Source organism: Oncorhynchus clarkii, chromosome 12, assembly GCF_045791955.1.
Source record: "Oncorhynchus clarkii lewisi isolate Uvic-CL-2024 chromosome 12, UVic_Ocla_1.0, whole genome shotgun sequence".
Taxonomy (NCBI): domain Eukaryota; kingdom Metazoa; phylum Chordata; class Actinopteri; order Salmoniformes; family Salmonidae; genus Oncorhynchus; species Oncorhynchus clarkii.
In genome coordinates, this window is record NC_092158.1 from 21407157 (window position 1) to 21432646 (window position 25490).

Genomic DNA, 25490 nt, shown 5'->3' on the forward strand with positions numbered 1-25490 from the left:
TGCAGAATTCTGCATGCAGAGTGTCAATTTGGTGTTTTTCCCATTTTGTAAATTCTTGGTTGGTGAGCGGACACCAGATCTCACGACCATAAAGAGCAATGGGTTTTATAACTGATTCAAGTATTTCTAGATCCTAATGTAATGAGAATGAGAGTTGACCTCTTCTCTTCCTCCAGGGGATATGGAGCGGTGAGATGATCAATGACACATTTCTATTCCAGTTGTACTTCTCTCTATGGGGATAGTCCTCCATGCCTGGTTCCTCTCTAGGTTTCTTCCTAGATTCCTGCCTTTTCACTGTGTTTTTCCTAGCCACTGTGCTTCTACACCTGCATTGCCTTCTCTTTGGTGTTTTAGGCTGGGTTTTAGGCTGGGTATATGCACTTTATCTGCTGAAATAAAAAGGGCTTTATAAAGGCATTTGATTGATTGATTAACAGGAGACAGGAGATCATGAAGCCAACTGAATGTGAGCAAGACAAAGGAGATGATCGTGGACTCCAGGAAAGGGATGGCCGAACACACCCCCATTCACATCGACGGGGCTGTAGTGGAACGGGTCGGGAGTTTCAAGTTCCTTGGTGTCCACAAACTATCATGGTCCGAACACAACAAGAAAGTCATGAAGAGGGCACGACAATGCCTTTTCCCCCTCAGGAGACTGAAAAGATTTGTCATGGGTCCTCAGATCCTCAAAGTTCTACAGCTGTACGGACCATCGAGAGCATCCTGACCGGTTGCATCACCGCCTGGTATGGCAACTGCTCGGCATCCGACCATAAGGCGCTACAGAGGGTAATACGTACAGCCCAGTACATCACTTGGGCCAAGCTTCCTTCCATCCAGGACCTATATACTAGGCGGTGTCAGAGGAAGCCCCATCATTTTTCAAAGACTCCAGTCACCCAAGTCATTGACTGTTCTCTCTGCTATCACACGGCAAGAGGTACCGGAGCGCCAAGTCTAGGTCCAAAAGGCTCCTTAACAGCTTCTAACCCCAAGCCAATAGACTTTTGAACAATTAATCAAATGGCCACCAAGACTAAGGGGGGTTAGCCTTCCGGCCTGCTGCACAACATCACAGTTCTTTAAAGGGGATTTTGAAAAATGTTCAACTTCCTATTCATCATCTCCAGCACCACCCCAACATCAACATATGTGAAAATGGCGCGTTTCTGTTTTGTAGTAAAAATGATATAGATAAGTGTTTCCAATGACATCATCAACCAATTAGTAGACAATTAGTAGACAATTAGTGGGCAATTAGTATGCAATTAGTAGGCCATTAGTGGGCAATTAGTAGGCAATTAGTAGGCTATGTTGATGCTGGGGTGTTGCTGGAGATGATGAATATGAAGTTGAAAAATTGTGTTTTAAAGTTTCCCTTTAATAGCATTGGTTGAGATTCTATCTCTCTCTTTCTCTGTCTCTGTCTCTCTCTCTCTCTCTCTCTCTCTCTCTCTCTCTCCTTCTCCCCCCCCCCCCCCCCCTCTCTTCCTCTCCTTCCCTCTCTCTCTATGTCAGCAGCAGATTCAGACTTGCCAGTGGGTGGCAGTCAGATTGTGTGGGCATTTATGGGTTCTAGTTTGCTCACAATACAATGGTGACAAGGAGACCATTTCTGAACCAGTTTGGTGGAGCATTTTTGGATCTGCATGTCTGCAGATCTTCTTTCTTCCAGAAACCAAAAACAAAATGCTAAAGCCATCTACAACCATAAATTCCTATTTTACGTTCGCACAGGATGTCTATAGCAACCCTATTTTATCACATTCCAGAATGACCTGATTGAAGGAGAATCTGACTAAATATTTCTACAGAAGTTGGTGGAACGCTTAACTACCCCAAAGGGTGGTTTCCATGGATACTGAGAGGTGCTGAGAGTAGAAACTGATGTTCGGGAGTTCTGACCCAAAGAAATTAGGAAGCTCTCTCTCACTACATCACAACCACATCACTAATGTCCTTGACTCTCGGTCTCTGACTTTCTGAAAGTGTCACGGTCTTCCTCCTCTTCATCTGAAGAGGAGAGGCGAGAATGATCGGAGGACCAAAATGCGGTGTGGTATGTGTTCATGGTGAATATTTAATTAAAGAAAGTACTGAACACTGAATACAAAAACAATAAACCAATAACGACCGTGAAGCTATAAATGAGACCTGTGCTGACACAAGCAACTAACATAGACAATCACCCACAAACAAATAGTGCAACCCAGGCTACCTAAGTATGATTCTCAATCAGAGACAACTAATGACACCTGCCTCTGATTGACAACCATACTAGGCCGAAACATACAAATCCCTAAATCATAGAAAAACAAACATAGACTGTCCACCCCAACTCACGCCCTGACCATACTAAATAAATAAAAAACAAAGGAAATAAAGGTCAGAACGTGACAGAAAGGTAACATTCTGCTCTTATACCGGACCCACTATGTCCGTCCATATAGGTCACTGATTGCATGCTTCTCTGACTCTACAGCAGAAAGATCTGAAGTGAACCATTTCATTTCAAACTGACATAAAGAGGTGGATTGGTATCAAATACATCAAACACATGTTTTCCACATTACATTACTACTGTATGTGGAAGTGTATGCTTTGCTTTTCTTTTGGTTGTGTACCGATGGCCGCGGAGGGGTTAAAACTCAGAGGAAGAGTTCATGGAAACCCTTGACTCAGTGTACTTATAGAGAATATATCATTTTCAGCTTGGCTTGCCTTTCAGCTCTGGGCTTTCGTTGCTTTGTAAGCAGGGCTGGTCCATGCTTGGTTTACCAGAGATAGTCAGAGTAGGGTTCATATCAGCTCCTCCAGCCCATTCTCAGGGATTACACACTGTGGCAGGGAGTTGCTGTGGGTGTGGAGCATGGCTCTGAGACTTTGTGTGTCTGTGTCTGTGTATGTGTGTGTCTTTGTGTGTGTGTGTGTGTGTGCCTGTGTGTGTGGGTGCATGTGTGTGTGCGTGTGCGTGTGCGTGTGTGTGTGTGTGTGTGTGTGTGTGTGTGTCTGTGTCTGTGTGTGTCTGTGTCTGTGTCTGTGTCTGTGTCTGTGTCTGTGTGTGTCTTTGTGTGTGTGTGCCTGTGTGTGTGTGTGTGTGTGTGTGTGTGTGTGTGTGCTAGTAGACACTATGGGCTATATTCTATATTTGGTGACTGGATTTTCAATATGTCTAAACAAGAATCGAACTGCATGAACATTTAAATTCATACACAAATTCATACACTCAACAAAATGTTTAAAAATAGAAACAAAAATAACCACGACTGCATTAACTCACTACTGCATTAATTCACTACTGTATTAACTCACTACTGCATTAACTCACCACTGTATTAGCTCACCACTGCATTAACTCACCACTGCATTAACTAACTCCTGCATTAGCTCACTACTGCATTAATTCACTACTGCATTAGCTCACCACTGTATTAGCTCACCACTGCATTAACTCACCACTGCATTAACTAACTCCTGCATTAGCTCACTACTGCATTAATTCACTACTGCATTAACTCACTACTGCATTAACACACCACTACATTAACTCACTACTGCATTAACTCACCACTGCATTAACTCACTACTGCATTAACTCAGCACTGCATTAACTCACCACTGCATTAACTCACTACTGCATTAACTTTTGTATTTTGCTATACAGGAACATTGTTATTCTAGACTATTCCGTAATGTTCTGTGTCAGGGAGTTAGTGTGGTTCAAAAGTAGAACAGGGATATTGCAGGCTGTGGAAAGTACTGTCACTGGAGTTTGAGTGTACGACTGTGTACTTGATGCTCCACTGAGTCTGTTCTCTTACAATTGTAGTGCTACAGTTCCCTTCCTGCTCCTCTTTCAGCCTGTGTCCCAGCAGGTGATGATATATGTCTAATGAGCTTTGGGTTTCAGAGTAGCATGACGATCCCCCTCTGCCCCTGCTGTCCCGGTCCTGCCCTTCTCCATCAGGCTCACACACTGGAGAAATATTGGTCCCTTTCTCAGCAGCTCCCCACCATCCACCTCCGATACTTTAGACTTGGGAGGAGAGAGAGAAGCACAGAGAGAGAGAGAGAGAGAGAGAGAGAGAGAGAGAGAGAGAGAGAGAGAGAGAGAGCAACAGTAATCCATTCAGGACAATCTAAGAAGGAGAAGAGAGAGGGACTCATTCTAATAGGAGGAGAAGAAAGAGATCCATTCTAATAGAAGGAGAAGAGAGAGGGATCCATTCTAATAGGAGAAGAAATATATCCATTTTAATAGGAGTAGAAGAGAGAGAGATCCATCCATTCCCTTTCTCAGCAGCTCCCCACCATCCACCTCCAGTTTTTTAGGCTTTCTGTGCAATGAGAGAAGAGAGAGAAGCAGAGAAAGAGAGAGAGAGAGAGCACACAAAAAACTATACATACCTTGGCCTAAACATAAGCGCCACAGGTAACTTCCACAAAGCTGTGAACGATCTGAGAGACAAGGCAAGAAGGGCATTCTATGCCATCAAAAGTAATATAAAATTCAACATACCAATTAGGATCTGGCTAAAAATACTTGAATCAGTCATAGAGCCCATTGCCCTTTATGGTTGTGAGGTCTGGGGTCCGCTCACCAACCAAGATTTCACAAAATGGGACAAACACCAAATTGAGACTCTGCATGCAGAATTCTGCAAAAATATCCTCTGTGTACAACATATAACACCAAATAATGCATGCAGAGCAGAATTAGGCCGATACACACTAATTATCAAAATCCAGAAAAGACCCGTTAAATTCTACAACCACCTAAAGGAAGCGATTCCCAAACCTTCCATAACAAAGCCATCACCTACAGAGAGATGAACCTGGAGAAGATCCCCCTAAGCAAGCTGGTCCTGGGGCTTTGTTCACAAACACAAACAGACCCCACAGAGCTCCAGGACAACAGCACAATTAGACCCAACCAAATCATGAGAAAACAAAAAGATAATTACTTGACACATTGGAAAGAATTGACAAAAAAACAGAGCAAACTAGAATGCTATTTGGCCCTAAACAGAGAGTACACAGTGGCAGAATACCTCACCACTGTGACTGACCCAAACGTAAGGAAAGCTTTGACTATGTACAGACTCAGTGAGCATAGCCTTGCTATTGAGAAAGGCCGCCGTAGGCAGACCTGGCTCTCAAGAGAAGACAGGCTATGTGCACACTGCCCACAAAATTAGGTGGAAACTGAGCTGTACTTCCTAACATCCTGCCCAATGTATGACCATATTAGAGACACATATTTCCCTCAGGTTACACAGATCCACAAAGAATTCCAAAACAAACCCAATTTTGATAATCTCTCATATCTACTGGGTGAAATACCACAGTGTGACATCACAGCAGCAAGATTTGTGACCTGTTGCCACAAGAAAAGGGCAACCAGTGAAGAACAAACACCATTGTAAATACAACCCTTATTTATGCTTGTTTATTTTCCCTTCTGTACTTTAACCATTTGTACATCCTTACAACACTGTATATATACATAATATGACATTTGTAATGTCTTTTTTCTTTTGGAACTTCTGTTGAGTGTAATGTTTACTGTTCATTTTTATTGTTTATTTCACTTTTGTATATATTGAGTTTAAACACTTGGGCCCTTTCAGTAAATGTTTGTGAATTCAATGTGGTTCTTTCCATGTTTTGTGCAGTGTGAACACTTTAAAGGGGAGGACAGCTCATAATAATGGATGGAACGGAGCAAATTGAACGGTATCAAACACCTGGAAACCATATTTGCAATATGTGATCTATAGACTGTTTATTCAATTGAGGAGTTTGAATAGTGTGAGACAACAAATTTGGTACAAAATCTATTCTAGCTATTAAAAGGGTAATAGCCTACACTGGGTGCACAATTTAAAATTAGAGCATTACTTAATCTGTATAATTATTGAATTCTGTTACCAATAATATTTACACGTTAATAGTATCTTCTGATTACATTTATTGTGTCTCATATCTTAACTAAATGTAAATGGCTTGTTCTGCACTTTGTAAACACCCGGAGTGCACTGAGTGAATGTTGGAAAAAGAGATGTGTTCCTTTCTACACATAGCAAGGTGAATGCAAAGAGGACTTGGCCCACAAAATAGGTGAGAGGAATCGATTATTTTAAGGAGGACTATTTGTGAAAACTATCTAAGAGAGAGAGTGAGAGAGAGATAGACAGAGAGAGAGAAAGTAATGTGTGAGTGTAATGTTGCAATATGTTTACTGTTCATTTTTATTGCTTATTTCACTTATGTTTATTATATAATTCACTTGATTTGGCAATGTTAACATGTTTCCCATGCCAATAAAGCCCCTTGATTTTAATTTAATTGAATTGAAAGAGAGAGAGAGAGAGAGAGAGAGAGAGAGAGAGATGAGAGAGCGAGATAGAGAGACAGGGAGAGGGAGAGAGAGTGATGGAGAGAGAGAGAGATATGGAGAGAGGGAGAGAGAAAGAGAGGGAGAGAGAGAGTGAGAGAGAGAGAGAGAGAGAGTGAGAGAGAGAGAGAGAGAGAGAGAGAGAGAGAGAGAGTAGTTCCAAGGAGTGCATGTTTTGGTTGATGATGATCAGTTGTGTAGTGCTAGGGCAAAAATCCAAAAGGACCGTATTTGGGAAACGCTGCTAAATGCAGAAAATATAATAGCTGTATACTGAGAAATGACAGTCTACAAGCTTCAAAGCCTTTTTTTAATAAAATACATCATTGCCATATCAAAGACATCATTGCCATGTTGACATCAGTTTGACATCAGTGCCATGTTGACATCAGTTACCATGTCAAAGACATCAGTTTCCATATCAAAGACATCAGTTACCATGTCAAAGACATCAGTTACCATGTCAAAGACGTCAGTTACCATGTCAAAGACATCAGTTACCATATCAAAGACATCAGGTACCATGTCAAAGACATCAGTTTCCATATCAAAGACATCAGTTACCATGTCAAAGATATCAGTTACCATGTCAAAGACATCAGTTACCATGTCAAAGACATCAGTTACCATGTCAAAGACGTCAGTTACCATGTCAAAGACATGTTTTGGTTGATGATGATCAGTTGTGTAGTGCTAGGGCAAAAATCCAAAAGGACCGTGTTTGGAAAACGCTGCTAAATGCAGAAAATATAATAGCTGTATACTGAGAAATGACAGTCTACAAGCTTCAAAGCCTTTTTTAAATAAAATACATCATTGCCATATCAAAGACATCATTGCCATGTCAAAGACATCAGTCACCTTGTCAAAGACATCAGTTACCATGTCAAAGATATCAGTTACCATGTCAAAGACATCAGTTACCATGTCAAAGATATCAGTTACCATATCAAATACATCAGTTACCATATCAAATACATCAGTTACCATGTCAAAGACGTCAGTTACCATGTCAAATATATCAGTTACCATGTCAAAGACATCAGTTACCATGTCAAATACATCAGTTACCATGTCAAATATATCAGTTACCATATCAAAGACATCAGTTACCATGTCAAAGATATCAGTTACCATATCAAAGACATCAGTTACCATGTCAAAGATATCAGTTACCATATCAAATACATCAGTTACCATATCAAATACATCAGTTACCATATCAAATATATCAGTTACCATATCAAAGACATCAGTTTCCATATCAAATATATCAGTTACCATGTCAAAGACATCAGTTACCATATCAAATACATCAGTTACCATATCAAATATATCAGTTACCATGTCAAAGACATCAGTTACCATGTCAAAGACGTCAGTTACCATGTCAAAGACATCAGTTACCATATCAAATACATCAGTTACCATATCAAATATATCAGTTACCATGTCAAAGACATCAGTTACCATATCAAATACATCAGTTACCATATCAAATATATCAGTTACCATGTCAAAGACATCAGTTACCATGTCAAAGACATCAGTTACCATGTCAAAGACATCAGTTACCATGTCAAAGACATCAGTTTCCATATCAAATACATCAGTTTCCATATCAAATACATCAGTTACCATGTCAAAGACATCAGTTACCATATCAAAGACATCAGTTACCATATCAAAGACATCAGTTACCATGTCAAAGATATCAGTTTCCATATCAAAGATATCAGTTTCCATATCAAATACATCAGTTACCATATCAAAGATATCAGTTACCATATCAAAGACATCAGTTTCCATATCAAAGATATCAGTTACCATATCAAAGACATCAGTTACCATGTCAAAGACATCAGTTTCCATATCAAATACATCAGTTACCATGTCAAATACATCAGTTACCATGTCAAAGACGTCAGTTACCATGTCAAATACATCAGTTACCATATCAAAGACATCAGTTACCATGTCAAAGACATCAGTTACCATGTCAAAGACATCAGTTACCATATCAAATATATCAGTTACCATGTCAAATATATCAGTTTCCATATCAAATATATCAGTTACCATATCAAATATATCAGTTTCCATATCAAAGACATCAGTTACCATGTCAAAGACGTCAGTTACCATGTCAAAGACATCAGTTACCATGTCAAAGACATCAGTTACCATGTCAAAGACATCAGTTACCATATCAAAGACATCAGTTACCATGTCAAAGACATCAGTTTCCATATCAAAGACATCAGTTACCATGTCAAAGATATCAGTTACCATGTCAAAGACGTCAGTTACCATGTCAAAGACGTCAGTTACCATGTCAAAGACATCAGTTACCATATCAAAGGTATCAGTTACCATGTCAAAGACATCAGTTTCCATATCAAAGACATCAGTTACCATGTCAAAGATATCAGTTACCATGTCAAAGACGTCAGTTACCATGTCAAAGACGTCAGTTACCATATCAAAGACATCAGTTACCATATCAAAGACATCAGTTACCATGTCAAAGACGTCAGTTACCATGTCAAAGACATCAGTTACCATATCAAAGACATCAGTTACCATGTCAAAGACATCAGTTTCCATATCAAAGACATCAGTTACCATGTCAAAGATATCAGTTACCATGTCAAAGACGTCAGTTACCATGTCAAAGACGTCAGTTACCATGTCAAAGACATCAGTTACCATATCAAAGACATCAGTTACCATGTCAAAGACATCAGTTTCCATATCAAAGACATCAGTTACCATGTCAAAGATATCAGTTACCATGTCAAAGACGTCAGTTACCATGTCAAAGACATCAGTTACCATATCAAAGACATCAGGTACCATGTCAAAGACGTCAGTGCCATGTTGACGTCAGTGCGATGTTGACGTCAGTGCCATGTCAAAGACATCAGTGCCATATCATTTGAGGGATATGTTACATAATGTTTATCTATGGTTTGTCTTTCTCCAGATCTCAGGAAGACGTTTGACCAGGAGCCTCTGGGAAAGGAAGTGTCTCTAGAACAGGAAGTGCTTCTTCAATGCCGCCCCCCAGAAGGAATCCCTGCTGCTGAGGTAAGGGTCAAAGGTTATGACTCAAAGCTACAGTGACTCTCTGGTATTTTGTCGTCCAATGAATGAACATAAATAGTCCAGTAAAGCGGGTAACCTTAATTAACTGGTTTTAACAAACACTTATACTGAAAGTCAGCCTGAAGATGCAGAATGTTGTTGTGTCGCTGGAGCTACTGAGCAGCAGAACTTAAAGCTGTAGCCCCATAATGTCAGATACATTGGGACCCCATGTCTTTACTCCTTCTTAACAGATGGCAACTCCAAGCCCTCCTCACTCCTGATCTTAATGAATAGAGCTGGCTCTGCCACAACGACATGACAAAGCAATACGATGTACAGCTCTTAAAACAACCAAATGTTTTCCAGACTCATTGTGTGTCTTTTTTTACCCACCGATAAAGTTGAAGGAAATCCTTCAATTGCACTTCCTGCAGGGAAGATTAGCCAAATGAATTGTCCTGCTCTGAAGGAGAGGTTTGGTAGTAGAGCTTCAGGGACTGTTAGAGCTAGTTTCCTCACCCTCAATTACCATTGTTCCTGATGTGTTATAGCTCCCACCATCAACCACATTCCTGGAAGCTTGTTTTAATAAACAAAATGTATTAATAGTGATTGCTAGAATCTTAAGAGGGTGTATCTTATAAGTGGCCTGGTAGATTTGAGATTTAAGTTGTATTGTAAGCATGCCCCTTTCAAAAAATTTAGAATAACAGATATTGCCTTTGTTTCACTCCAGATTGACTGTCCTTGACCAGCACAAAAACATCCTGTGGTGTGCTGCACTAGCATCGAATTGTCCCTGCAATATGCAACTTTTCAGGGAAGTCAGGAACCAATATACACAGTCAGTTAAGAAAGCAAAGGCTAGCTTTTTCAAACAGAAATTTGAATCCTGCAGCACTAATTCCAAAAAGTTTTGGGACACTGTAAAGTCCATGGAGAATAAGAGCACCTCCTCCCAGCTGAGGCTAGGAAACACTGTATCCACCGATAAATCCACGATAATCAAGAATTTCAATAAGCATTTCTCTACGGCTGGCCATGCTTTCCACCTGGCTACCACAACCCCGGCCAACAGCCCTGCACCTCCCATAGAAAAATGGCCCAAGCCCCCCCCCCAGCTTCTCCTTCACCCTAATCCAGACAGCTGATGTTCTGATAGAGCTGCAAAATCTGGATCCCTGCAAATCAACTGGGCTAGACAATCTAGACCCTCTCTTCCTAAAATGTTTCGCTGTCATTGTTGCAACCCCTATTTACTAGTCTGTTCAACCTCTCTTTTGAATCGTCTGAGATTCCTAAAGATTGGAAAGCGGACACGGTCATCCCCCTCTTCAAAAGGGGAGACACTCTAGACCCAAACTGTTACAGACCTATATCCATCCTGCCCTACCTTTCTTCTAGTCTTTGAAAGCCAAGTGAACAAACAGATCACTGACCATTTCGAATCCCACCTTACCTTCTCCACTATGCAATCTGGTTTCCGAGCTGGTCATGGGTGCACCTCAGTCACGCTCAAGGTCCTAAACGATATCATAACCGCCATCGACCTGGCCAAGGCTTTAGGTGTCTGGCTAGACTGTAAACTCTCCTTCCAGACTCATATTAAGCATCTCAAATCCAAAATGAAATCTTAAATCGGCTTCCTATTTCGCAACAAAGCCTCCTTCACTCTTGCTGTCAAACATACCCTCGTAAATCTGACTATCCTACCGATCCTTGACTTTGACAATGTCATTTACAAAATAGCCTCCAACACTCCTCAGCAAATTGGATGCAGTCTATCACAGTGCAATCCGTTTTGTCACCTAAGCCCCATATACTATCTAAAACTGAGACCTGTATGCTCTCCTCGCTACATTTTCGTCGCCAAACCCACTGGCTCCAGTTCATCTATACGTCTTTGCTAGGTAAAACTCTGCCTTATCTCAGCTCACTGGTCACCATAGCAACACCCACCCATAGCACGTGCTCCAGCAGGTATATTTCACTGGTCATCCCCAAAGCCAACACCTTATTTCGCTGCCTTTTCTTCCAGTTCTCGGCTGCAATGACTGGAACGAATTGCAAAAATCACTGAAGTTGGAGACGTATATATCCCTCACTAACTTTAAGCATCAGCTACCTGAGCAGCTTACCGATCGCTGCAGCTGTACACAGCCCATCTGTAAACAGCCCATCCAACCAACTACCTACCTCATCCCATATTTGTTTTTGTTTTTTTCCGCTCTTTTGCACAGTAGTATTTTTACTTGCACATCATCATCTGCACATCTATCACTTCAGTGTTAATGGCTAAATTGTAATTACTTCGCCACTATGGCCTATTTATTGCTTTATCTCTTTACTCCATTTGCACACACTGTATATATATTTTTCTATTGTGTTATTGACTGTACCTTTGTTTATTCCATGTGTAACTCTGTGTTATGTTGTTGTTGCACTGCTTTGCTTTATCTTGGCCAGGTCGCAGTTGTAAATGAGAACTTGTTCTCAACTGGTCTACCTGGTTAAATAAAGGTGAAATAAAATACAAAATAAATCTGCTTTAAGAAGGTATTGTATCTGGCTCAGGTATGCCGACCAATCAGGATGCCTTAGTGAACTAAATTAGACAATGCCAATAACTAGAAGTAAAAGTTATATCCTATGTCAAACTCTCTTTATGTCAGAATAGAATATTGTTTTTTCAGTAGCTTGTCTCAGTCATTCTATTATAATAGTACTGAGTTGTTCCACACATTCTAATGCCCAGAAAAGCAGTCCTCTTTCAGCTGCTGCCTCACTGGGCTTTTCATGGCCATGTTTGGGTATTTCCTGAAGGCTGGCCAGTCATCACAATGTGGGTAAGGGAGGGACAATGTGTAGTTATCGGCAATAAGAACAGGGCTCCTAAACTGTGTCACTGTGTATTATCTTCCATCTGCCAAGTAGCACCCCTCCCTACCCACATCGTCCCTATTCTACAACCTGACGGATGTGGTGAATTCTAAGGCCTGAGTCATCGAGTACAGGGACATGGAGAGAAAGAGGGAGGATGAAAGGAGGAGAGGGACAGGGAGTGAAAGAGAGAGAGAGAAATAGAAAGAGGGGGAGAGAGTTAGTGTGTGACAGAATTTGTGAGCTTTGGAGTGAGTTCTTCACAGGTCTGAACTCTCAAAAGGCCTGCGACTGACCCGGAAAAGCTGAGTTAAGTGAGTGGAACTGCCTTGCTAATATCCCCGATGAGAAATACTGACCTACTAAATGGAGTAAAGTTAGGGCCAAACTCTCTGGAAAACTCTCTTTAGGCTTTTTCTATTGGTGATTCCGACACTTTGTTTCAGAGTGATGCCAATCAAGCTTCTCTCTGATTGGCTCAGTGGGATAATTAAGACTCAACAGGAGCACAATTGTGATGACACACCTGTGCTCATCAAGGCCTTACTGTTACTGTAGCAACACAGCTGTGCGCTGACAGGGCAGAGAGAATCACTGTCATCACTGTCATCATCAACCAAGGATAATGAAGTCTGAATAGAATGACAGATTGTAGTTTGGAATGAAAAGGGACTGGAGGGGGTACTGTATTGAAGTGAAGCCTAGGCCGACCGCCACCACTTGTGGAGAGAGGCAGGCATCCAACAGCATTAATTACTCACACACACTTACCTCACTTGAAAAATAAAGACACCAGTCTATTATGCATATTTTCTGAAGTGAAACACAGCTGTTGAGGAAGAGAAAAACACCCCAACTGATCCTGAGAGCCTTTTTTCTCTCTCTGTCTGTCAGGCATTTTCTCACACAAACGCTTCAGGAATCCGGCTAGTGATAAACAGATGGGCCCAAGTCTGTGGTTGCATATGCATCTGCAGAAATATGTAGCAGGGTCACTGCAGAAGAAATATCTGTCATATTCCAGCCACAGGGAGACAGAGAGGGAGAGAGAGGGAGAAGAGCTGTTGAAGGTTGTTGGGTTTGGATCCAGTGGGTTGTCAGTTCTCTCTGTGACTCTTTTACTGGATGCCTATGACCAGGCCATGCCAGGCCATGCCAGGCCAGAGTGAGTGAGGCAGGCAGGCAGGAAGGCACTGGCATCGTAGAGAGACTGTGGCCCATGTCAGTGTGTCAATTCTGCCCATGTCTTACAGCACTATGCTAAATCATTTAGATGGATTCTCATGGAAAGCTGTCTTTTCCAAGGATCATCATCACATCACACCTTCTAATAAAACAAAACATAATACTGTGCTCACACACACAGTTTGACTTGGTATGGACCTTGGATCCTGGAAGCAACTTTTTTATTTTCTCTGGTACTTTATTACTGTAGGAAGGTCATTATATGTTGCTGGATTGAACATCGCCTCTGAAGACGCAATTGCTGGTGGTCAGTTTGTATCGTGAATGTAGCTGGGGAAGAATAGAAGAGTAGCTGCGGCTTTCGCAGCAGATTTTTTATGTATTTAATCTTTATTTAACTAGGCAATACAGTTAAGAACAAATTCTTATGCTCAATGACAGCCTAGGAATAGTGGGTTAACTGCCTGCCTGTTCAGGGGAAGAACGACAGACTTGTACCTTGTCAGCTCGGGGGTTTGAACTTGCAACCTTCCGGTTACTAGTCCAACACTCTAACCACTAGGCTACCGTGCCACCCAGATAATGGGGATCCTAATAAAATAGCAAATACCAAATGTATGTCAAAATCGCAATAGTATTACTACAAAATGATGAATGTTTTCTGAGGACAACAATAGCTAGGTTTCCATCCAACTGGCAACAGATTTTCATTTTCCCACCAGTGGTGTGTTTCCACCGAAGTCACAGCTGCTCCCGCTCCCCCTCTCTGGCACTCGCACACACTTACGCACACCTGTCACCATCATGCGCAGCTGTGCAATATTGGCCTCACCTGGACTCAATTACTTTGTTGATTGCCCTTCTATATCTGTCTGTTCCTCAGTTGGTTCTCTGTGTCAGCATTATTGTCATTGATGTCTTATTTTTCCCATGTCCATATACTGTTCCTGTTCTGTTTCATGTCAGTTTTGTATTAAATGTTCACTACCTGTACTTGGTTCTCGTCTCCAGTGTCGATCCCTACAAAATGTGCCTACTCTGGTCTTGGCACGTGCGCTCTTACCAACAGCTTTCAGGTACAGTTTGTGTAGGCTGTGCAGGTAGGCTAGTCTACTTAATGAGATTATTATGGATAAGAGTGAGAATATTTTTATTTGTCAAACGGCAATCGAGGCTCCTCAGAGGAGGAGCCATCCTCGTCATTGAATTTCATAAAAATAAAGTCAAACATAAAAAAAATGGTCCTTTTTAGATAAAACTATGCTAAATAATTTATTAAAACACACTGTTTTGCAAAAAAGGTCTACAGTAGCCTTAACAGCAAGGGTAGGGTAGCACCATAGTGTAGCTGGAGAACAGCTAGTTTCTGTCCTCCTCTGGGTACATTGACATCAATACAAAACCTATGAGGCTTATGATTCTCACCCCCTTCCATAGACTTACACAGTAATTATGACAACCTCCGGAGGACATCCTCCAACATATCAGATCTCTTGCAATATGAACTGACATGTTGTCCACCCAATCAATGAATCTAGTACTGAAAGGATAAGCTACAGCTAGTTAGCACTGCAGTGCATAAAATGTCTTGACTAATTAACTCAAAGAAAGAGAAAGACAATAGTTTAACCGTTTTGAACTAATATATTTATTTAAAAATGAAGGACAAGCATTAGAGAGAGAGAGAGAGAGAGAGAGAAAGAGAGCTAGCTATATTACATTGTATTTTTTGTTCACTTTCACGAGCTAGTTTAGCCTACTCAAACACTCGGCTTAGAGAGGAATGCTATGTTAGCTAGCTGGATATGGCTATCCAAACATGGAATTCTTCTAAGTCTTGTAAGCTTTTGGTTTTATTAATTTATTGCCACCACGGCCTGCTAAACTGTAACTGTTAAACTACTTGCTGCCTACACTGTACTGCGTGATTGTAGTGGGTTTACTTATGATGCAGGTAGGCTGTGTGTAGCGGTCAGCGGTTATGATATGAAGGTTCGGCTTGGAAAAGTTTTTTCACCTGGTCACAGCCAGCTGACGTGTTGTGCACAAGCGAAGGGAAAAGGTGAGAAAGAGTAGGTCTGTCACCTTGACTACTAAACATTTTCTACCGAGCCTGTGTACCTACATTGTAAACATTAATTCATAGGCCAGGTTGTAGCAACCTCATTATGGTATGAGGACAATTGAAGTAACATGTAAGCCTAAAACTATCGATGTTACATTGCGCTGGGTATGAACAGCAGTTATCCCATACAACACAATGCCATGCAACACTCCTTCCGTGGCCTCCAACTGCTCTTGAAAGCTAGTAAAACTAAATGCATGCTCTTCAACCAATCACTGCCCACACCCGCCCGCCCGACTAGCATCACTACTTCCACTACTTCACCACGGTTCTGACTTAGAATATGTGGACAACTACAAATCCTAGGTGTCTGGCTAGACTGTAAACTCTCCTTCTAGACTCATATTAAGCATCTCCAATCCAAAATTAAATCTAGAATTGGCTTCCTATTTCGCAACAAAGCCTCCTTTACTCATGCCACCAAACATACCCTCGTAAATCTGATTATCCTACCGATCCTCGACTTTGGCGATGTCATTTACAAAATAGCCTCCAACACTCGACTCAGGAAACTGGATTTAATCTATCGCAGTGCCATCCGCTTTGTCACCAAAGCCCCATATGTCACTAACCACTGCGACCTGTATGCTCTTGTCGGCTGGCCCTCGCTATATATTCTTCGCCAGACCCACTGGCTCCAGGTCATCTATAAGTCTTTGCTAGATAAAGCTAGGTAAAGCTCTGTCTTATCTCAGCTCACTGGTCACTATAACAACACGCACCAGTAGCACGGGCTCCAGCAGGGATATTTCACTGGTCATCCCCAAAGCAAACACGCACTTTGGCTGCCTTTCCTTCCAGTTCTCTGCTGCCAATGACTGGAACGAATTGCAAAAATCGCTGAAGTTGGAGACTTATATCTGCCTCACTAACTTTAAGCATCAGCTATCTGAGCAGCTTACCGATCGCTGCAGCTGTACATAGCCCACCCAACTACCTACCACATCCCCATATTGTTTTTATTTACTTTTTTGCTCTTTTGCACACCAGTATTTCTACTTGCACATCATCATTTGCACATCTATCACTTCAGTGTTAATTTTCTAAATTGTAATTACTTCGCTACTATGGCCTATTTATTGCCTTACCTCCTTACTCCATTTGCACACACTGTATACAGATTTTTCTATTGTGTTATTGACTGTACTTTTGTTTATCCTATGTGTAACTGTGTTGTTTTTTGTCGCACTGCTTTGCTTTATCTTGGCCATGTCACAGTTGTTCTCAACTGGCCTACCTGGTTAAATAAAGGTGAAATAAATACATTTCAAAAATCCAATATGCTGAAATAAAAATAAGGTAGAAAAAAAATATTGTCCTCCCTCATCTTAAACGTCACCGACCGCCACTGGCATCAATATCACCTTGCAATTTCACCACCTTGTGAAGTTCATCATAACTTATTTCATCTGTAACCTAATAAACTGCTTGCTTTCCTGTGTCATAGTGAGAGGATTGCACACCATGTCATCGCTTAACTCCAAGTTGATTTCGATATGATGGTTATTACAGTGCATTTTGTTATGTTACAGCCTTATTCTAGAATATATTAAATATATATTTATTCTCATCAATCTACGCACAATAATTCTTCCATTTAATTTTAGCAAATGTATTAAACTTATAAAATGGAAATATCTTATTTACATAGAGAAGAATGGGAGAAACTCCCCAAATGCACTGCATATCAATATTTGCGCACCACCATTTCTCGCTTAATTAATTTTACAGACACAAAAAGATCACACCATGTCGAACAAACAAATGATCTGTCGGCGTTTATAAAATTGTACCGAAACGACCCGTTTCCATCACAGGTGTCGTGATGAGTTTTTTTACGATATGACTTTACTCACATAAATACTGTGGATGGAAACTTGCTTTATTTCTATTCTCCCACTGGTGCTGTTTTAAAAGGGATTATCAACATGTTATACGTAATGACATCCATGCAACACACCCACCACATTAATGGAGCATGGTCGTAATTGCAGATATGATTATCTGAGGTTACATACTTCTACAGTTGACCTTTTACAATATTTATCTGCTTCCATGTTTTTCTTATCTGTACTTTTCCAATCATTGGATTTATGTTGCATTGAGGCACATAATAGTGAAAAGATGATCAAGGTTTATACATGTAGTGTGATGCATGTAGTGTAACAAAAAAGACTGCTTTATGACAAACTGTTTTTAAAAGCACCAGTTGGTGTGTGTTTTTGTGGTTTAAAACCTGCCCTGACATCAATGATCCATTGATGCTGACCCATAATAGTCTAAATAAGCTGCATTGATTCAATCCCAGCGGGCAAAACTGGTTGTTACGATGCCTCTATAACAAGACAACAGTGTTTTAAACCAGAACATGACATCATTATGGCGTCCCAAGCCAAACTCCATCCACTCTGTTGATACAGCATACCTTCTTTTTGTGAAAAAGAAACAGAAACCTCTCAGTACACAGACACAGGGTCGGTATGTGTTCCTCCAGGGGCTGTGTTGAGACAGAGGAGGAATCCTGCCTTCACGCCTAACAGACCCTTCACACATCTAGATCCGATGCTACACATTAATATCTGATGTAACAATAGATAGTGGCACAAACACTTAGTTTGACACACAAATGAACACACACACACACACACACACACACACACACACACACACACACACACACACACACACACACACACACACACACACACACACACACACACACACACACACACACACACACACACACACACACACACATAAATACATACACTCTCAAAGAAAGCAAGCGGCAGCAGACATTTATTCTGGCTCCCCTCACCAACATTACCAATGGAGCTTTGGTTTGAGAGGACTGAAATACTGGCATTGAGGTTTCTGAAATAGCACAGCAATTGAGTCATTTAAATAAGTCTTACTGTATCCTCTGAATACATTAAACGCCAACCAGGCACCTCTAAAAGTCATTGTTACATGTGTTTCCATCCACATACATATGTAACAGGGTTGGTTATGTTTCCACACAAATATGTATTCGATTTAGTTGGTTGAATTTACATATGAATAAAGTGTGATGCCATTGGTTCCGCTTGCAGATAAGGGGGAGATCGCGAACGTCAATTCTTCCCAGTTTGACATTGGCCTGTAAGCAGTGGGTCTTTCTGAAATGCAGTATTCTATTTTAATATTTACAATGTGTACATGTCCTGATGTATTTATATGTGTACGGTACCTGTTAGATATTGGGGGCTTTCAGTGATGTATGTACTGTATGTTATTGAGTGAGTTAGCTAGCACGCTGTAAGTGTAATGGTCGTGTTAACTCCCTGCTAAGCCACAGTTGTTTCAAAGCCCGACCCTACAGCCATCAACATCATCGAGCTTTGCACATCTGATGGCCTGTCCTTTATCTACTTCCGCAGGTACTTCCACATATTGTACGTTGTCTCATTTGTGTCATTGTTATAACTGTTGATTACAAGCCCCGTTCTGATGTTGACATGTAAGCGACAAGTCACGCATCCACAGCCATCAGCATGCTGTTGTCCTGGACACCTAATGTGCTTCCTTGTTTTCTATCGTCAGAATAAACATCAATCAACTGGGATCGCTGGCTTGAAAGTTATTTATTTAATAACACAACGCAAGAGAGTTACGAAGTACCATCACATCTGTTACTCTGGTGACGAGACCAGTCTTCTTGTCTACGCTGGACACCTGTTACACATATTTAATGTCCTTAATCAAGAGCAGAGGGAAAATGTCATCTGAGAAGCTGTTGTAGTGGTGAAGGAGAACAAAAACGAGACCCCCATTTTGGCTCCTCGTGGTTTCTGTAAAGCTCAGTCATCTCCGACCACGGAGAGAGACTAGACCAGACGTAAGGGAGGAGGGGCAGATAGAGGGATAGAGGCAGAGAAGAGGGAGAGAAAATACTTTCTAGCCACCCGTGAGGTCAGACCCTTCCCTTGCTTTACCTCTGTGAGGCCCTTTTATGAAATCCCAGATCACACTAGTGACAGACAGACATTCTCCTCCATTCACACCATGAAGATGTGGCAAGCAGCTCACCTCCTCTCACACCATGAAGATGTGGCAAGCAGCTCACCTCCTCTCACACCATGAAGATGTGGCAAGCAGGTCACCTCCTCTCACACCATGAAGATGTGGCAAGCAGCTCACCTCCTCTCACACCATGAAGATGTGGCAAGCAGCTCACCTCCTCTCACACCATGAAGATGTAGCAAGCAGCTCACCTCCTTTCACATCATGAGGATGTGGCAAGCAGCTCACCTCCTCTCACACCATGAGGATGTGGCAAGCAGCTCACCTCCTCTCACACCATGAGGATGTGGCAAGCAGCTCACCTCTTTTCACACCATGAGGATGTGGCAAGCAGCTCACCTCCTCTCACACCATGAGGATGTGGCAAGCAGCTCACCTCCTCTCACACCATGAGGATGTGGCAAGCAGCTCACCTCCTTTCACACCATGAGGATGTGGCAAGCAGCTCACCTCCTCTCACACCATGAGGATGTGGCAAGCAGCTCACCTCCTCTCACACCATGAGGATGTGGCAAGCAGCTCACCTCCTTTCACACCATGAGGATGTGGCAAGCAGCTCACCTCCTCTCACACCATGAGGATGTGGCAAGCAGCTCACCTCCTCTCACACCATGAGGATGTGGCAAGCAGCTCACCTCCTCACACATCCTGAGGATGCGGCAAGCAGCTCACCTCTTTTCACACCATGAGGATGTGGCAAGCAGCTCACCTCCTCTCACACCATGAGGATGTGGCAAACAGCTCACGTCCTCTCACACCATGAGGATGTGGCAAGCAGCTCACCTCCTTTCACACCATGAAGATGTAGCAAGCAGCTCACCTCCTCTCACACCATGAGGATGTGGCAAGCAGCTCATGAAACCAACTTAAATCTGCCTTCTGAAAGAATGCAGCTTTATCGTTCTTCCCCTCCCTCCCTCGCTCGCTCTCTTTTTTATTTTCTTCTTTCTTCTCTTCCTGCTTGCCGTCTGTTTTTCCACTTCACTTGTCACAGCTCCCAGATAAATACAGGGTTCAGGGGTGCCACTGCGCCTCCGCCGCGCGGTTGAGCATGTTGCCATGGAAGCAGGCTTTTAATTCAGGCATTTCGTCGGTCTGCCTGGGGTCCTGCAGTGTTATCATGGAAGTGTGTGTTCATTAGGGGGCCCCAGGGGAGAGAGTGTGTGTCAGGAGGCCAGGCCTAATCCCCACGGCAACTAACCCAATGACTGCCCGTCAGGCTCACCTCTTGGCAATCATCTCAGTCGTGATTTGGTCCTGGGTTATGATTCACCTCTAATAGCTCTGGCTCGCTACCTCCTTTTCTCTCTCTCCTGTCTTGCTGTTTGCTCTCTCTCATTCCTTTATTGCTCTCTGCTCTCTCCCATTCTCTTTATGTGTATCTCAGAGTCATAGAGTCAAAAGTGAACAAACATCCATTAGTAAATGCTCGAACAGAAATGTCAGAGCCTGTTTGTTTCACAACAGGAAGATGAAAGAGAGGTGTGTAGTACTGTGTACAGGACAATAACACCTGGGTCTCCTACAGGTCCTGGAGGGGATGATTCCTGTAGGAGCAGGCCTGAGTTGTCTATCATGACTCTAGGTACTAGGGACCATCCAGGACCTATACAATGGGCGGTGTCAGAGGAAAGCCCATAAAATTGTCAGAGACTCCAGTCACCCAAGTCATAGACTGTTTTCTCTGCTACCGCACGGCAAGCGGCGCCAAGTCTAGGACCAAAAGGCTCCATAACAGTGTCTACCCCCAAACCATAAGACTCCTGAACAATTAATCAAATAGCCACCAGACTATTTACATTGACCCCCCCCCCTTTTGTACACTGCTGCTACTCTTTGTTTATTATCACTTAACTACCTTCATGTACAAATTACCTCAACTAACCTGTACCCCTGCACACTGACTCGGTACTGGTACCCCTGTATGTAGCCTCGTTATTGTTATGTTATTGTGTTATTTTTTTATTATATTTTATTTTTTACTTTTGTTTATTTGGTAAATATTTTGTTAACTCTTCTTGAACTGCACTATTGGTTAATAAGGGCTTATAAGTAAGCATTTCACGGTAAAGGCCTACACTTGTTGTATTCGGCGAATGTGACAAATAAAGTTTGATTTGATTAGGGTTGGGCGGTATCCATATATGACCATTTTCATATTGTTATACCGTCCTTCTCTCATCCTGGGATTTATGGTATTATCAGCTTTGTACACAAGTAGGCGCAAAAAATGCAAAAAAGCCCATTGGGTGTATATTACCAGAATGCTAACAAAATTAGCACAAATAATAGCGAATTTCCATAGAGGCTGCTAGCTAAATATGCTAACGAGCGCAAACGAAAATAAACTAATTGCAAAGACAGAAATCCAGCTCAGTATACTGAGTATACAAAACATTAGGAACACCTTCCTAATATTGAGTTGCAGGGATGTTCTCTTGATAATTGTGTGAATTGGACCCTTTTCCTGTCCTGCTTAGCATTCAAAATGTAACGGGTACTTCTGGGTGTCAGGGAAAATGTATGGAGGAAAAAGTACATCATTTTCTTTAGTAATGTAGTGGAGTAAAAGTAAAAGTTGGAAAAAATATATATAGTTAGGTAAAGTACAGAGACCCCAACAAACAACTTAAGAACAGCAGTACTTTAAAGTTTTTTTTACTTAAGTACCTTACACCACTGAGTAGTAGATAGTAGCTACCAAAAGTCATTTTTGGTGAGTTTGGACATCTACAAGCGAATGTGAATGAGAGACATTGTGCAAATAATCAACATTTTGATGCATGCTTGTCTGAAGGTTGAACAATACTGGCTCTGGAGCAGCATGAAAACTTCAAAGAAATATTTTAACAGTATTGACGTTATTGAAAAACCATCCAGTGACTATTTCCAAATACCTCGGTATATGGTATATACGGTATACCACCCAAGCCTACTCAGTACATCCACTGTTTACCTTTGTGCCTCCCCACCCACCCAGGACAGGGAGAGCAGTAGGCCAAGAATGAGATCTGACCAACAGCAGAAAACACAGTGAAGTAACCAAAGACAAACCTCAGACTAACGTATGTTACATTCATATCCAGAGCTCCCCCCTCAACAATATACAGTTAACGTACTATTATGTCTACTCAGGTAGACTATTTCAGATGCATTGTTGTTTTCCATTTCACTCTGACCATGAATACATTTTATTGAAGAGCATTTTACCCAGTAAGCCTACAGCACATACAGTACCAGTCAAAAGTTTGAACACACCTACTCATTCAAGGGATTTTCTTTATTTTTACTATTTTCTACATTGTAGAATAATAGTGACGACATCAAAACTATGAAATAACACATATGGAATCATGTAGTAGCCAAAATAGTGTTAAACAAATCAAAATATATTTGATATTTGAGATTCTTCAAAGTAGCCACCCTTTGCCTTGATGACAGCTTTGTACACTCTTGGGATTCTCTCAACCAGCTTCACGAGGTAGTCACCTGGAATGCATTTCAATTAACAGGTGTGCCTTGTTAAAAGTTATTTTGTGGAATTTCTTTCCTTCTTAATGCATTTGAGCCAATCAGTTGTGTTGTGACAAGATATGGGTGGTATACAGAAGATAGCCCTATTTGGTAAAAGACCAAGTCCATATCGTGGCAAGAACAGCTCAAAAGAGCAAAGAGAAACGAAGGTCAGTCAATACAGAACATTTCAAGAACTTTGAAAGTTTCTTCAAGTGTAGTCGCAAAAACCATCAAGCGCTATGATGGAACTGGCTCTCATGAGGACCGCCACAGGAAATGACCCAGGGTTTTCTCTGCTGCAGAGGATACGTTAATTAGCGTCACCAGCCACATAAATTGCAGCCCAAATAAATGCTTCACAGAGTTCAAGTAACAGACACATCTCAACATCAACTGTTCAGAGGAGACTGCGTGAATCAGGCCTTCATGGTTGAATTGCTGCAAAGAAACCACTACTAAAGGACACAAATAAGAAGATGAGAATTGCTTGGGCCAAGAAATATGACCAATAGACATTAGAATGGTGGTCCTTTGGTCTGTTGAGTCCAAATTTTAGATTTTGGGTTCCAACCGCTGTGTTTTTGTGAGACGCAGAGTAGGTGAACGGATGAGCTCCGCATCAAATCAAAACAAATTCACAACGACTACCATATACACACAAATGTAAAGGGAAGAATAAGAATATGTACATATAAATATATGGATGAGCGATGACCGTCTATCCAAATCTACCAATTATATGCATATCCTATCTTCTGGGCCTAAGTAGGAGGCAGTTTAATTTGGGCATGCTTTTCATCCAAAATTCCAAATGCTGCCCCCTACCCTGGAGAAGTTAATTTGCCCGTGAACAAGACGTCGATGTCCGAGACGGGACTGGTTTTCTTTTTGTAATCCGTGATTGTAGACCCATACGTCTCATGTTTGAGCTGTTGAATTGCGATTCTACTTTGTCTCTATACTGACGCTTTGCTTGTTTGATCGCCTTGCGGAGGGAATACCTACACTGTTTGAATTCGGTCATATTTCCAGTCGCCTTGCCATGATTACAAGCGGTGGTTTGCGCTTTTAGTTTTGCGCGAATGCTGCCATCAATCCACGGTTTCTGGTTAGCGAAGGTTTTAATAGTCACAGTGGGTACATCTCCAATGCACTTGCTTATAAACTCGCTGACCGAGTCAGCGTATATGTCGGTGTTATTGTCTGAGGCTACCCGGATCATATCCCAGTCCACGTGATCGAAGCAATCTTGAAGAGTGGAATCTGATTGGTCAGAACAGCGTTGGATAAACCTGAGCACGGGCGTTTCCTGTTTTAGTATCTGCCTATAGGATGGGAGCAACAAAATGGAGTCATGGTCAGATTTGCCAAAGGGAGGGCTGGGGAGGGCTTTGTATGCATTGCGGAAGTTAGAGTAGCAATGGTCCAGAATGCTACCAGCTCGTGTCGCGCATTCGATATGCTGATAGAATTTAGCAAACCTTGATCTCAGATTAGCTTTGTTAAAATCCCCAGCTACAATAAATGCAGCCTCATATGGTTTCCAGTTTTCATAGAGTCCAGTGAAGTTCTTTCAGGGCGGTAACTTGTGCCCTAATTTCGTCCACCTTGTTATCTAAGTCTGACCAGTAGGCCACTCCACCTGCCTCTCCTGAGGCGACCGCATTGTTTTGGGTCGGCATCTGGGATTAGATCCCATGTCCAGGGTGGAAATCCGAACAAAGGATCTGCTTCGGGAAAGTCATATTCCTGGTTGGAATGTTGGTAAGTTGACATCGCTTTTAATGTAATAACACTTGAGATTTTTTGGGCTAACAATGTAAGAAATAATACATAGCCATCTTGCTAACTTGCCATCTTGCATGTGTGTTTCCCACCATGAAGCATGGAGGAGGAGGTATGATGATGTGGGGGTGCTTTGCTAGTGACACTGTCGGTGATTTCAAGGTTCAAGGTTCGCTTCACCAGCATGGCTACCACAGCATTCTGCAGAAATTTGCCATCTCATCTGGTTTGCGCTTTGTGGGAGTATAATTTGTTTTTCAGCCGGACAATGACCCAACACACCTCAAGTGACCTTTCCTCCACAATCGCCCGACCTCAACCCAATTGAGATGGTTTGGGATAAGTTGGACCGCAGAGTGAAGGATAGTCCTCAGCTTATGTGGGAACTCCTTCAAGACTATTGGAAAAGCATTCCAGGTGATGCTGGTTGAGAGAATGCCAAGA

At 41.9% G+C, this 25490-nt stretch overlaps 1 protein-coding gene across 3 annotated transcripts in view; it reads left to right on the top strand.

Annotated features, from left to right (window-relative positions):
* Positions 1-25490, top strand: part of LOC139422870 (netrin receptor UNC5C-like) — a 240879-nt gene that overhangs the window by 160789 nt on the left and 54600 nt on the right. For all 3 annotated transcript variants that reach the window (XM_071174300.1, XM_071174299.1, XM_071174301.1), the window contains one exon: positions 9390-9493. In XM_071174300.1, the coding sequence (XP_071030401.1) occupies positions 9390-9493 (104 nt within the window). The remainder of the gene's footprint in view (positions 1-9389; positions 9494-25490) is intronic.